Source organism: Platalea leucorodia (genome assembly GCF_965183815.1).
Source record: "Platalea leucorodia genome assembly, chromosome: 5".
Lineage (NCBI taxonomy): Eukaryota > Metazoa > Chordata > Aves > Pelecaniformes > Threskiornithidae > Platalea > Platalea leucorodia.
This window is the reverse complement of record NC_138827.1, coordinates 12,459,352-12,473,892: the sequence shown is the minus strand read 5'-3', so window position 1 is coordinate 12,473,892 and position 14,541 is coordinate 12,459,352. Positions and strand designations below refer to the sequence as shown.

The 14,541-nt window shown below is 48.4% G+C and overlaps 1 protein-coding gene across 1 annotated transcript in view; it reads left to right on the top strand.

The window, feature by feature from the left end:
• The window catches only part of ADAP1 (ArfGAP with dual PH domains 1), a 50,120-nt gene that overhangs the window by 30,406 nt on the left and 5,173 nt on the right, over positions 1-14,541 (top strand). The window contains exons 4-5 of the mRNA XM_082311896.1: positions 7,789-7,901; positions 9,981-10,127. Of these exons, the coding sequence (XP_082168022.1) occupies positions 7,789-7,901; positions 9,981-10,127 (260 nt within the window). The remainder of the gene's footprint in view (positions 1-7,788; positions 7,902-9,980; positions 10,128-14,541) is intronic.

Genomic DNA, 14,541 nt, shown 5'->3' with positions numbered 1-14,541 from the left:
ATTGACTGTCTAGAGCTGTCAGGGGCAAAAGTTGCCATTTTGTGACAGTTGGTCATTGATGTCTGTTCAGCTGGTCAGTGCTCCCAGTTCTGCATGAGCTGGAAGAGGGGGAAAAGGAGAACATCGACGCTTTTCAAGTTCCCCTTAGGAGCAGCCTGTGTCCTTGTTCCCTTTATCAGTAAAGGGAAATGTAGGTGTTCCTATGCCGGTTGTCTTTTCTGTGGCACCTAAAACCACCGACCTAAGGTTTCGGGTACTTCTAGCTCTGAGCTGAGCATTAAATGATGATGTTTTCCCTTAGAAGGCCAAGGAGATGTCTGTAAGGTGTTATCTCAATCATCTACTAAATCCTGGCTTTCTGTCTGATGTAGCCATTCAAGCGCTAATTGCCTTTGATTAAGTCAATCATTTGCAGAGTGAGTGGGTTAATTGGGTATTGTGGAAGCAATCAATCTAATCAGCTGCTTGCATCCATAGCTGAGGCGCTACAGTGCAGCAGGACAATAATTGTTTTATGAGCTCCTGGAAGGCAGCAGAGGCAGACTGGATGGCAACAGCAAACCCTTCTCTGCAAAATGGCCTTTAGGAAAGGTAATTTGCATGCTAAGTGCTCATTAGGAGAGGACTGATTGATTAAGAGCTGGGAAATTCTCGCCTCTAAAACGTGTGTGCAGGAGAAAATGGTCGGTGTTGGTTTCGGGGTGCGGGTATGTGGGAGGTCTTGGGCTCCTTTGCCTGGCTGGGTGATATGTGATGAGCATATGTTGTCTTAGAGGGGGATAAAGAGTTGTCTAAAGGGGGATGAAGGGAGATCAGTCCCTTTTCACGCCTGCGAGAGAGTGTGATGAGAGACGTGCCAGGTACCCATCCTTACATGAGGTGCACCAAGAGCTTAACTCCCAGGTGCCCTTCTAGGGGCAAAGAGGCTGGTTTGCAGGATCACTAAACACATCCTAGTTTGCTCCTTGCTGAGGCTTTTATTTCCAAAGCACTGAACTGTGCTTGAGCAGTAGCAGCTCTTGGTGGCTCCTCACCTGGCCTGTGCAGAAGAACACCTGGGGGAAAGGATGCCCATCTCATCAGCAAGCCTCCGAGGTCCCCTCTGCCTCCTGTACATGTGGATGCTGACATTTCCAATACGCCTGTATCTGCACTGCTGAACATGTAACCAGCAGGAAGTGTATTTATCCGGAGATGACTGCAGAATTATTTTCAGGGAAGTTATAAGCTCCTCGGCACAGCTGCAGATGGGGGGGGGGGAAGCAAGCTGCTGGTGCTGTGCAGTGGAGCAGGGGAGTGGTTGCAGCCTTGACTGCAAGCTCTCAGTTATCTGACATACCCTAACACCTCGTACGGGGGCTACCTTATGTTTCAGGAGGATGAGTTTGTCTCTGGACAAACAGTGGTGTTTTCACTCCATGAGAAAATTTAGTATTCCTTTTTTAATAATTTTTGATTGGAATGCAAATGCTTAAAAAATTAAAATGGAAGTCATTGAAATGTCTTACTTTCGTGATAGCCGAACGCTACAGGAAGAAATATTACAACTTACAGCAATCAAACCAAACAATTTACACTGACACAGCCAAACAAGAGGTGTACAGTTCTTTTTGCAACACTATTCAAAGTCCAGTCCATAGGGAAACCTTAAAATATGTCACCTTCTCCATCCAGCCCTCTGACTATGGACGCCGTGGTTTATTTCAGCAGAAATACCCTTCAGGCTCTTTGTTATAAAAGGAGGTTGTGACACTGGTGTCAGTGGTAACGCGAAATGCCAGGCATTTGCCACTCAGCTGCTGCGAATAATTATGCAATTCCTTAACCTCGTGGAAAAAGCAGGCACATCGTCTCCAGTAAGTACCGATCTACCATTCTGGTTTAATTAACATCTTACAATGTTAATATAGCAGACTACTGGGCTTCTGACATACAGAGAAGTGGCGATATATACCCTGCAATTTTAGCAGCAAAGTGATGTAGTTGTATTTAAATCTCCAAAGCTCTGAATTGGGGTCAAAGCACTTTGACTGCTTAGAGGAAAGAAAATCTACTTCTGTAGGTGGAGATGCCCTGCCTGAACTCTAGGAAAATGTGATTGCTCTTGGATTACACACATAAGTACATTTTTTTTCTCCTATTTCAGCATGCTTTGTCTTGTAGTGAGACAAAAAGGCAAGAAATAACACAGTGATAGATTTGGGCTCGGGTATGGTATTGGCTCTGTTGCTGTGCTTGGTTTTGAATACACTAACATGTTTCTCCTAAAAGCCTTGGTCCAGACCTGGTTTTACCACTGCCCTAGAAACGTCATGGAAACAAGCAGTTCTGTTGCCTCCGTTTCCAGGTGAAATTGCAAAATAAAGCACCAAAGAAACTGAAGAGCAGATGTGGTTTAATTCCAAGTTTATAATGCTTTATTTAGGACTAGCAAAAGCAAAGTCCATGCTTTTCTTTTTTTTTTTTTCCCAAGCCGGTGGGTCTGATTGTCCTCCTGGCAGGAGGGTTTTTTCCTTCTCTGAGAACAAAGGCTGAAACTGAAAGAGTAATTTCGGGTACTTCCTATAATCCACATTCTCAGAGACCAAAAAACCCATCGTTAACTAAGCACCATAACAGCTGTCTGAGGTGGGGAAGTAGCAATATCCCTCTTCTTAAAAATGTGGAACTTGAACAAATTGCCGGCGGAAGTTGGATGGAAAGGCGGTGTCTGTGTCAGATTGTCTCAATAGAGAATCCTCTCCCTTGCATTTTCTGTAGCCTCTCAGATGGCAAGAAAGCTGGGCTAGACTAGAGCACGCAATGGGTCCTGCCGTTTTTAGATGCCTGGCCTGGAAGAGCTCCAGCCACCAGCTCGACAGAGCTGACACCAGGCCATGCAATGTCTTCTTTTTGGTCAACCAACGTGATGACCCTGTTCTCTTCCCCCCACAGAGTTTTAGCTGTGGTGATGAAGTGAGTGTGGAAGTGACAGTTCCTCATTTTACCTGGGAAACTACGTTAATGGGTCAAAAATAGCCATTCCAACTGTGCAATTTCAGGTTATATTACATGACATTGGTTGGCTAACTTTGTCACAGCTGCTTGGTGGTTTTTTTTTGCAAGTGTCACAGGTTTGTGGCAGAACCGCCTACAAAAGCAAGCAATTGGGTTTTCTTCTTGGCAGGCAGTTGAAGTGATGCAGAAAACTTGACAACCGAACAGCAGTGGTGTTAGCAATGTATTTCTAAAGGGTGCCTGTAGGTGCTGTCCAGCAGGTCTCTAGTCCTTTCTGCAGTCATGGTTGGGTGCTGGTGATCAAGTGGGATGATGACAAGTGGCCGCATCCCTCGTTCTGCGCCTTGGGAGAGGAAGCAAACGAGTTGGTGACACGATGCTGCGTGGTCCAACACCAGCAATCAGCAAGTGGTGTAGGGGTAGCGGTCGTTTTGCTTCAACACAAGCAGAACAGCCTTCATGAAGATCTGAATTGGGCTGGATACCTCTAAATACGAAGCTGTTGCTAAGGTAGTGCAGCCCACAGAGACGAGGAAGAGATGGTTTAGTTCTCCGACTCCAATGCCCTCCGGTGTGAGATCTGTTCCCTGTTCACCCTCCTTCAGTTTTGTTTCTCAACACCTTCTCTAACTGTTTTCACAATCCTTTAGATCAGGATATTGAGGACACATCTTGCTGACATGCTGTTTGCCTGGGGAACCTGGATGGGTTCATGTTGGGTTCAAGTCCAGTTCATGGTGGTCTGCACTGATGGGTGTTGACAGGGGTGCAGGCAGCAGGTTTGGGCAGAGCAGAGGAACAGCTCCCAAGGACGCAGCCCTGGAGGAAGGAAGGAAGAAAGAAAAAGAAAAGAAGCCAGCAAAAGATTTATGAAAATCTGTACTGAAGTACAGTGAAATTAGCAGCTGCCTTTGTGAGAGCAGCCAGGAGCTCTTTTGCAGAGGTGATCAGCCTGGGAAGAGCCGGCAAGTGAACTATGGAAGGATAAAACTTAGTGTTGTGTTGGGTTTTTTTAATTCTTCCTTGGAGTGGAATTTGGATACTGTGTTTTGCCGCAAAAGGTTGGAAAGAGAAGATCAAAATGATGAAACGTCCCTATGTAAGAGGGCAGGGAAAGCTGGGTTTCCAGCCTGACTTTGACACTGGCTCACAGTCTTGTCCTGGGCAGCTCACCAAACCTCTCTGGGCTTCCTTCTCTTCATATTTAACCTTTACGATGCCCATCTGCCAGGGGTAAGCGTTAGGTGGACTTTACAGTTTTGCAATTGTTTGAGATCCTCTTTGGGGAAATGCAGAGTAATTTTATTCTTCATCCCTTAAATGCTAAGAAAAATGACAAAAAATGAGTTGTGGAGGGGAGCAAGTTTAATAAGGAATGCCTGCGGCGTCCTTCACCATTCAGATATTCGTAATGAAACACTCAAGATGAATGAATAGATGAGACCCACAGCCAAGACTTGTGGAGCTGAGCTGCTCTGAGGTGGAGCTGCCGAGAGCTAAGCTCTGTGTGCCCAGCATGCTCTGCTGAGCTGAGCAAACCCCAGGTGGGGATTTCTGAAGGAAAAGATGGGCTTTCCTTCTGCATCACCCCGCATTTGCATTTGGAGATGTCCTCGCCTTGTCTCTCCTCTCTCTCATTTGACACCGATGTCCTTTCCTCCAAAGCCAGCTCTCTCCAGCCCCATATGAGATGTTAGTGTTCCTCAAACGTCAACCATGGAGAGGCAGTGGAGAGGCTCTGAAACCATCTCTGCCATTTAGTGGAGTGAATAGAAATGGCTTGTGAAGTACTGTCTAGTTGCTCTGACTGGCTCGGTGTTAAAAGTCGACACCCTTTGGGAACAGAAACTGCCTGTCCTTGGTTGCTAAACCACACACTTTGAGAGCAAGCTGCTTAATGTTTTGCCATTCAAGAAAGCAGTCAGCAAATGCCAGCCGTCAGAGCCCCGGCAGCATTTTTGCCTCATGTTAAGCAAATCTTGCATTTTATAAACATACCAGCTGAGCATCACCTACTGCCTGTCTGTCTCCTGTCAGAGAGATATTATTCCTATTCAGCTCCGTCGTGTACAGCCTGCTGTAGGTTATGTAGCATTTTTGCTGATATGAGCTTGGCAGGTAGCAGCATCTGACTCTGAATCAGTCAGAGCTTCAGTTCCTCGGCAATTAATTCCTATCACGGCGGTGATACGAGTGCATCAGCCTGCGTCTTTCCCATGCTGTTGTTGGATGCGGCTGCCCTTGGCTGGGTTTCAGTGGCTTTCTTGGCTGCTTCCTCTTGCTCAGACTTAGGATAACCCTGCTCCCTGTGGGTTCTTCTCTTTCTGACACTGCAAGTGCCCTCCAACAGCTTAGCTGTGTCTTTTCGCTAGAAAAAGTGCATAGCAATGGCTTTGGGGAGGTCTCTTCCAAGCTGGATGGATGGATGGGTGGACCAGAGAAAGATCTTCAGACCTGTAATTCCTTTGATATATCTGGTATTGGTCCTCTGGGTTACTGGGCTGGTGTACATGGATACAGCTGCCAGTGCACATGGGTGACGATGCTCCACATGGGGTGGAGCACTTGCTCTGCACTGGAGGGATGGGGAGGGCTCGGAGGTGGAACGCTGCTGTGGCGTCACCAGTTGTACGTGGCTGTGGGATAACTGAGGGTTGGGGCTGTCCCGTCTGCGCCTCTAGGTAGTGACGTGGACTCGGTTGCTGCTGGGTCTGCCTGGCCCCGGGGAACGGCAGGTTCGTGGGAGCGCAGGCAGAGGGACTGCTGGATCTCACGGCGGGAGGGATGCATGCTCTGCTTGTGCTGACTCTCTTGTGCGAGTGAGCTGTAAATAACGCATGAGAGGGGATCCCTGCAGGCTCTGAAATGAAACCCCCCATGCCGGTTCTTGGGTGGCAGTGCACACCCATTCTGGCCAGCAGGGTGAGGCCCTGCATTTTAAAGTACAGCCCTGCAGCATATGCCCCGTATGGAATAAAGAAACAAAGGAAAGCCTGCTGACAGCTTTAAATATTTCCACTGCTTCCATCTGCATCAAGTTATCGGCCCATTTGCAGTCCAGCATGCCAGCCGTCGGATGCGTCGGTTGGATTTATGATGCTCTCTGTGGTTAGCATTCAGCATTAGCAGCAGCATGGGCTTTGCCATTGCACTCATTTATGGCAGACGTCGAGGGCTTTCCCTGGTGTTCAGTAAAGGTCTCTTTGAGGATCTGGAGAAAGTATTTGGCTTAGAGTTTTGTAAATCGAGACAGAAGAAACTGGTATTTTTGACTATCAGCAAAGGTACATTTAGCTAGATGGGCACTTTCCCTTTGGTTAGCATCTTTAGCCGTTGTCAATATCACTCTTTTCTTCCTGTCTTTTCTGATCATTAAATGTGTGTCTGTGTGCATTTTTTCTTGCTTTAGGTTTTTATGGCATGGAAACATTTTATATCACGTGTACTTATAGAGTCAGCGTTGAGGGGCTGGTTGAGGGATTTTTCTGTGTCTTTTCATCTGTGGTTTAAATCAATCCTGTATGAGGATGAACAAGTGAAAAGCAGGTTGAATAAAGAATTTCTGCACACCACAGGTTCGTAGCAGGCAGGCAAAGGAGAGGCTGCCTGCTGATTCCAGAGCCACTTTGCATATTAAAAAAAAGTTTAGTTACTTAGCTGAAAGTTGTTATAAAACATATAATTTTTAACTTTAAGATCCTAGCTCTCGAGAGCCAATAACAAAAATCTAACAAGTGTCAAACTAAGAGAGAAAAGGAACACTTTTTCAGTGGAACTTTTGTATAATTATATCTTAAATAAATGGAAGACGACCATCAAACTGCTCTGTTAATATCCACAAAACTTGTATTGGACAGTTCTTGGGGTTTCTTGGTTTTGAAGCATTTAAAATAAGGGTGACAATTAAACTTGTGAAATAAGTTGAGTGTTGTGGCTGCTGCAGGAGGTGCTGGCAGTGATCAGCTGTAATTGCTTTTCTGATTTGAGGAGCTAAGATTTTTAGATTCTTTTTTCTCTCTTTCTGGCTCTTTTGAGTTTTAAATAAAGCATGTGTATTTTGAATAGCGTTCTTCCCGAGCAGCAAATCCACCCATGGGGCTGATATCCAGGGAGAGAGAAGAGGCGCGTCGTGGCCAGCCAGGCTGCCTGGCCGCGGTGCCTGGGGGCTGGAAGGACCCGCTCCGAGGGGAGAGGATGCTGAGTCTGGCTCACTGGCTTTCTGAACCAAAGTGCCCTGAAGGCAGTGGGAAGAACTGCAAGCATTTTCTCCTTTTTCCATGTGAAAAAATATATTTGTGGCTTGCTCTGATACAGCCATCTGCCCTGAACCACTTTCCCTGCATGCCCACACCCCATTTTTAATTTTTTAGCAGCATCAGCACAGGAGGACAGATCTCACTTGCCTTTCCCTTGCTCCGAAAGTCCTAGTTATGTGCGTAAGTTGAGCAGCATCCCTGGCGCTGGGAGCCGTGGCAGGGACACAGCCTTGCTCCTCAAGTTTTCACCGGTGTTGCAGCGTGGGATGCGCAGTGGAAATCCCCCTTTGCCTGCCACATCGCGGTGTCAGAGCGGGGACAGCTGTGAAGCTCAGGCTGTTGGAAAAGAGCAAGAGCAGAGTGAGAAGGGCAAATCTGAAGGAGAAGGTCTGTTTTGTTCATGTCTTGAGCAATCCAGCCACACGTTTGGTCTGCTTGGTTTTGAAGTAGAAGCTCTTCTCCTTTTCTTTACCCTTTCTCTTTTTCTAAATACAGCATTTTATCCCTGGTTCTCAGCAATTGCTTTCTGCCGCAGGGTACCGAGAAGGATTTCTGTGGAAGAGAGGACGTGACAACGGGCAATTCTTAAGCCGAAAATTCGTGTTATCAGAGAGGGAAGGTGCACTGAAGTACTTCAACAAAAATGACGTGAGTACCTGGGGTTGTTGTATGTGGATGGGGCATCACAACTGTAAGTATCTTCGAACAAGTAATTCCTAGGCCACCATTTTATTTATAGTTTTACAGTTTTCATAAGCATTGAGTCCCTGATCACTCCAGGACAAGGGTGCCAGGTACAGCTTACCAGTGTTTTTAGTAGGGTTTGCTCTTGGTCTACCACCACTGTCACAGTGAGACACCCTAACTGGCCATTTTACACATTCCTGCTCTGTTGTCTCAATAAGACTTTTCTTAAACAGCCAATGAAGGAGTTTTTCTCAGCTCGGACTCCGCATCATCCAGCTGACATGGGTTTCATACTTGTGGCTAGCTTGTGATGAAGGTGTCACCACCTCACAGTGGTCAGTGGTCTGAAGCCTCCTTTGCATGGCATGGCAAGCAGCCCAGAGGAAAAACCCCCTGGTTTTCTGTTCCGGCATCAAGCGGTGGCAACATTTGTCTTTGTCCCCAGAGCACATTTCATTTATTTTAAGTGAGAGATGGAGCTATTGCCATGAAAATTACATTTGTGATGAATGGATAGACGCTGTACTATTCTGCACCAAGTAATGGAGGATGCCAAGGTGTTTTCTCTGACTTATGAGTTTCCCCTGAATATCGCAGCTGAGAGCAGCCCAGGCTGAGCCACCAGCCAGTTTTGTCAAGTAGTTGATGCAATCGTGGTGTCATGATGAGCCATGCTGTGCAGAGATGGGGAACATCCAGCCTCACTTCTCCACACCCGGCAGCCAGCTTCGATAGTGCTGTCTTCTTCAGCTTGGTGTGGTGCAATTGCACCTCGTGGACAGGAGAAAGCCAGTCATTACCAAGAGAGAAGTGAAAGTCCCAGCAGCCCCCATTCAGTCGCTATTGACCTCTCCAGTAGCTTAAAGCTGCCTTGCTTCGTTGTTGACCATAGCCGTGGTGGGAACAGCACTGTCTAGACGTGTCCTCTTTGCTGGGATTTCCCCGCCATGGTCACCCGCGGCAGCCGTGTGTCCACGGCAAGTCCCCAAGTTCCCAAAGCGGTGCTTGCATCTCCACCAGCTCAGGGACTTCCGTGTGGTGCTGGGGACCACGGCACCACTGCATGACCTTCTGCTAGCCCCTGGCTGTGCCTTAAAACTGCGGTAACTAAGAGCATAATCTTTATTTTGGGGATCTTTTATTCACACTTGCTACTTCACTTCTCAGTGCAGTCCTGAAAGGGTGGTAAGCTTCTGGAAATGTTTTGTAGAAAGATGAACCGTGCTACAAAGTTCAAGTGACCTGCCACAGAGGCTGCAGGTGGGATTGGTGCCTGGGAGGGCCTGATCCAGGCTCACTGTGGGGCTAACCCATCCAAGAGGTGGGCTGTAGGGTATATATTTGTCCCTCTGGAAAGAAAGTTCACAGTTTGGAGGGCAAATGGAGGAGCAGTGTCAGAAGCCAATGGCTCATGTGGAAGGATGGGACCAGGGGGGACGTGGGCATGGTGCCCCTGCCAGCCTAGCACCCAGGTCTGATGTTGGCAAGGGGGATAATCCTCCGGCTTCTTGGGCAAGGATGAACTGGATGTGAGTGCTTGAGATGCAGAAAGCATCCTGGCCTATTAGTTAGCAGTCTGCATTTTGTTTTGTCTGGCTGAATGATTTTCTTTCTTCTTTGATAGTGCTTATCCCGGTGTAAATGCTGGTCATTTATCATTAGGTAAAGAGGCTGATCTAGGAGTCAGGAGACAGTTGAACAGAGGCTGGGGCAGGAGGCATGGTGAAGATATTTGTCTTCATAGCACAACATCCTATCAGGAGACCTGGCCTGTTCATCTTGCTTCTGGGCTGCAACCTTTCTCCTCTTGAACTCTGCTGAATTTTGCAGAAGAGCAGAACGTTCTACCAGACTGGCAGAAAGCACTCATTGCCACCCAAGCAAAGTCTCTGATATCTCATCACCAGGCAGTTTTGTGGGCTGGGAGTTGGGTTTTTTTTAGCTAATGGCCTCAATCAGGAGTTTTTTCTGACCAAGTGAACTGCTTTCTGGTTTGAAAGCCAATTCTCAGGTGTTTGCTCACTCAGCTGTGTGTTCCAGGCAAAAGAGCCCAAAGCAATTATGAAGATTGAACATCTAAATGCGACTTTCCAGCCTGCAAAAATCGGGAACCCACATGGACTGCAGATCACTTACTTGAAGGACAATAGCACAAGGAACATCTTTGTCTATCACGAAGATGGCAAGGTGAGAGTGCGGAGGCAAAAAGAAGGGTTGGGTTATGGTCCTGGGGGGGTGATGCTGTTCAGAATTGCTGGGGGGATGTGGGAGGGATAAGGGTACGGGATGTACCACCAGCTTTGAACATGTTTGTCGTGTCCTTCCAAGCAGGAAGGTTGCAAACCGTGTCTTCTAAATAACAAGATGCAAATGCAAGGAGTTGCTGTTCCTCTGCTTGCAACTAGACATAGGGGCAGAGGCATTTTTAAGGCAGTCTCCTCAGTGCCCAGAGAAGGAGACTGGGTGAACGGAGTGATGAAAGGTGAGGGGACTTGATGTAAGGACTTGCAAAAGGGGAGTGAACTGGATTGTAGGAGAACTGAGGAACTGGTTGTTTCTCTGCCTGTCTTCACAAAATGCAAATCTGTGTGTTTGTATTGAAATAAATCTCCTCGCTTCAATGCCCTTGTGCCTCTGAAAGGAGGTATGAAGAAGAGGGCTCATGGGTCTGGGGTGGTTGTTTGCATGGGGACAGCAGGACACAGAGGCCAGGGCAGTGAGGGGGGTCCCAGCCCTCCCGGGGGGGTCAGAGGGGTCCCAGCCTGTGGGGCCACCGTGAAGAACAGCAGCAGTCACCACACTGCCCTGTGGGTCTTGTCTCCACGGACTGGTGTCGATGCAGAGAGCAGACCCAGGTGAGTTTGCAGTGGGTACCATCTCACAGCCTTATTTTAATATCTTTCCTCCTTTCTTCCCTCCCCCAAATATTTGTGGCTCCCCATAAAATAGCAGCAGCCCTGGAGTGGCCACAAAATCAGAGCCTAAATCTGTCGTGTTCACATTGCGTCTGCTTTCCTCCGGCCATCACGGTGCCTTCATCCTTTGATGTTACATCCCATTCAGCGCCCTGTCTGCCAGGGAGGCTTTCTGGGGGCGATCCCTTGTGGACTGGCACAGTGGGGATTTGCGGGATTGTCTCGGTGCACTGCCTGTTCCAGCTGTTCACCCAGGCACGGCGAGCCAGGCAGTCCCGCTAGCGATAAGCAGTCTGTGCTCATAGAAGAGTCGCTCCTCTTCAGACTGTATAGGCCAATAGTGCCACCAAACCCCAAGATATTGTTCACTTGCGCGTGAGCAAAGCTGATCTTGCCTCTGCTGCCGCTCAGGCTCCAGGTGTGGTGGAGCTGGATGATGCCTGTCGTGCTGGCAGGGCTGCGCTGCAGCAGCTGGATGCTGTTCCTGTGTAGTGCAGGTGCTCCTGGCAGGAGGAAATTAGCGTGTCAGGTTGGGTTAATTAGTGGCATCGCCTGGTTTTGTATGTGCACAGAAATGTGCATGTAATACGCATTCACACACATGCATATATGCATACAATAGACATGCATAATAGATGGTCAGCCTGCCTGGCCTCTCACACCCTGCAGCATTGCGGATCTCACTCCATGCGTTTGAGGGTCCTGGAGAGCTGCTCTGGCAGGGCTGCTCCCGAATTTGCCCTCCCCTCGATCCGCTCTGCCTGGTGGGATATGGAAGTCCCATGGTGCGGAGAAGGCATCGCTTGTCACCAGGTGCTGCTTTAGCACAGCAAAGTATCGCTCGGGTCACTCTCAGGTACCTCCTTGGCTGGAATTTAAACCGAAATAAGAGGAAGAAGCTCTTTCCTGTGGAAGCTGCATCCCACTGTCATGCCCATGTCTGATTTGCTGGGCTTTGGTGGTCCACTCAGCCCAGCTGCGAGTAATGGAGTCAGGGTTTTACTGTTATTTGTTTTTTGGGTTTAAAATGTTGAGCTTTCTGCTGGGAGCTCGTGGAAGGAGCAGTCTCGCAGGTCTCACACAGTTGCTCCTGCCTTCGTGTCGGTGGTTTGGCAGGACACGCTCTGATGCCATCAGATAATGCCCAGGTTTAATTTCTTTCTACTTCCCTGAAATTGCGGCTGAGTGAGGGCTGCAAGAAGATCATACCCCCTGGGGTAAGCTACCACCCTTTGGGACTGGAGGCAGCCCCAGGACTCGCCTGTGGTCCCCCGCTGCCCTTTGCTCCCTCCTGTGCTCCCCCAGCAGCCCCAGGGTGTCCCCTTGTACCCCAGAGGTGCTGCCTCTCCCCAGTCTGAAGCACTTGAGCCTGATTTAGATTCCTGTCTCATATTTCTGGGGTTTGATCCCTCCCTGCCTAATCCTGTCACCGATCTGGCTGGCCTTCTACCAGGGCAGTTGTTTTTTTTTTTTTAAATTTTTTTTTTTTTTTTCTGCTGAGGAGCTCGGCAGTAATCCAGAGCATTGCATGCTGTTCTCCACTTGGCTCTTCTGCTGCAATACTCCAGAAGAAAGTGGGCTCCTCTCTCAGATGGGATAATCCCACCTGTGTTTATTCAACCCCTAAAAGAGCTGGGAGAGCCCTGGAGTAAAGCACCCAAAGGGATGAAAGATGGATGGACGAAGCAGGTTGCTGTGGTGCTGCCCCAGAGCTTCATAGGGTGGGACATCATCATGCGACTTGGCTGAAGATGTAGTTCCTGCGTGTCCTCAGCCTGATGGCTTCATCAGCTCCTCGGTGTGTCCTGACGGCAAACGAGAGACTGAAACCAGCCCCAGCACCCTGCTCAAAATGGGCGTATCTGGGTGCTTTCGTGATGTGGGTGTCTAATCACAGCAGGCGCCTGGAGCTGCAGGGCAAGATGTGTGTTGGGCTGTGACCATTTTAAAGGATGTTCTTGCGGTCCCTTGTTAGCACTTACCCACCACCAGACATACTGAGCCAGCCAGGGTGAAGCTGAGGCACCCGTTGGAGCTTGAGACCGATCCTCGGCGTGGGCTGACTCCTCGGTGCAGACTGCCCCGTGTCCTGGAGGCACCCAAACTGGAGCTTCTTGCCGAGGCTGTTCCTCCCGTGGGCACAAGGCTGGAGCCAGCCTTTACCTGCCCCCAAATCTCCATCTGGGCGTGGGAGGCAGGAACGCTGCAGAAGTGGATTTCCCACCGCTCTGAGCTCCTGTCTGGGGCTGAAGCTCCCTCTGCAGGACTTCTCCTGGAAGCCACAGCAGGAGCAGCTCGGAGAGCTGCAGTGTGCTGCTGCCATCCCTGCTGTTACCATCGCCCTTAGGATGCTCAGAGGTGGGCTGAATCTCCAGGAAAAGCCACTCTTTAGGGTGCAAAGCAAGATCTTTGGATTTTTGGACAAATTAGCAAAACACTCTTCCCCAGTGCTCCTCCTTTCCTGAGCCACACCAGCAGCTTTCAGGATGGGAAGAGGTGGCATGAGGGGATTGATCAGCAGCAGGAGGAGTTGTGGCGGAGGGGCTCATTCCTTGAGCCCCAGGGATTGATGAGCAGGAGGTACAGTGAGAAGAAGTTGCATTTTTATCTGGGGTTGTCAGTTTGAGACTGCCACAGCAATGTGGGCGGCTCTGGTGCAGGATAGAGACTGGAGAGACACCGAAGTGATGCGGAGGGGGAGCCTGCGGTGGCACTGCAAGCGGACCAGGAGGGAGCTGAGAGCCTGGAAAAGCCATTTGCAAAGGTGCAGGCTCTGAGACATAAATCAGTGAAAGAAATCTCTGCTAATGAGCTAATGAGACAACACCTTCCCATCTGAAAACACTGAGCAGTTTGATGTTTTAATACATCAGATGTAATCTTCTCACTCTATCTGTGGCGTTGTTCGTAATTGCACGCAGAAAATTTTTAGCAATTGAGTCTTCTGGCTTTGCATATGTAGGTACAGGTTTGTATAAAGAAAGGTGGTGGTGCCCCTTCCTCCAGCAATGTACGACCAATAGTCCGAGACTGTTGGAAGTCAGTGAGAGTTTCAGCCTCTGCTTTTCTGCAGGGTGAAACCCTATCTCGCATCATGATCGCGGAGATGTGCAGATATATAGAGCCATCCAGTTGGTGACTGTGTGAAATATCAACATTTAACCTTACAGCTTATTTTCATTACTTCCAGCCTGGTTTGGTCATCATTAACTTCAGGAGACAATTCCTCTTGCTGATCCTCTTTGTGCTGCTATCTGGGATCTGCTTAGCTGCTTAGGGTAGGAAAGCAAGTGATAAGTAAGTAAAACCTCAGACAAGTAGGTCAGAGTTTTCCAAAACATCGTTTGTGTATGTCCTGTTATGTTGGTTTTCTTTTTTTTTTTTTCCCTTCAACTTGAAGTAGATTAACAAGCCAAAGTGTTTGAACTTTTAGAGGGTGGCTATTTGCCACGTTAGACCATTTTTGAGATACCTCAAATTTGACTCCTTAAAACTGAGATCTCCAAAATTACAAATAAGAGCCATTTTTTCCCCCCCCAATCATTTTTAAAGCATAAAAAAAGTTTAAATATTACTGAAGGCTGACTTGTGCTTTGATATGGTCTTTCCTATGCTACAGCAACCTCACCTGAAAGCTTGGCAGTGTTTCTTTTAGGGTCAAGTCTGGCTCATTGAACCTGTCCCTG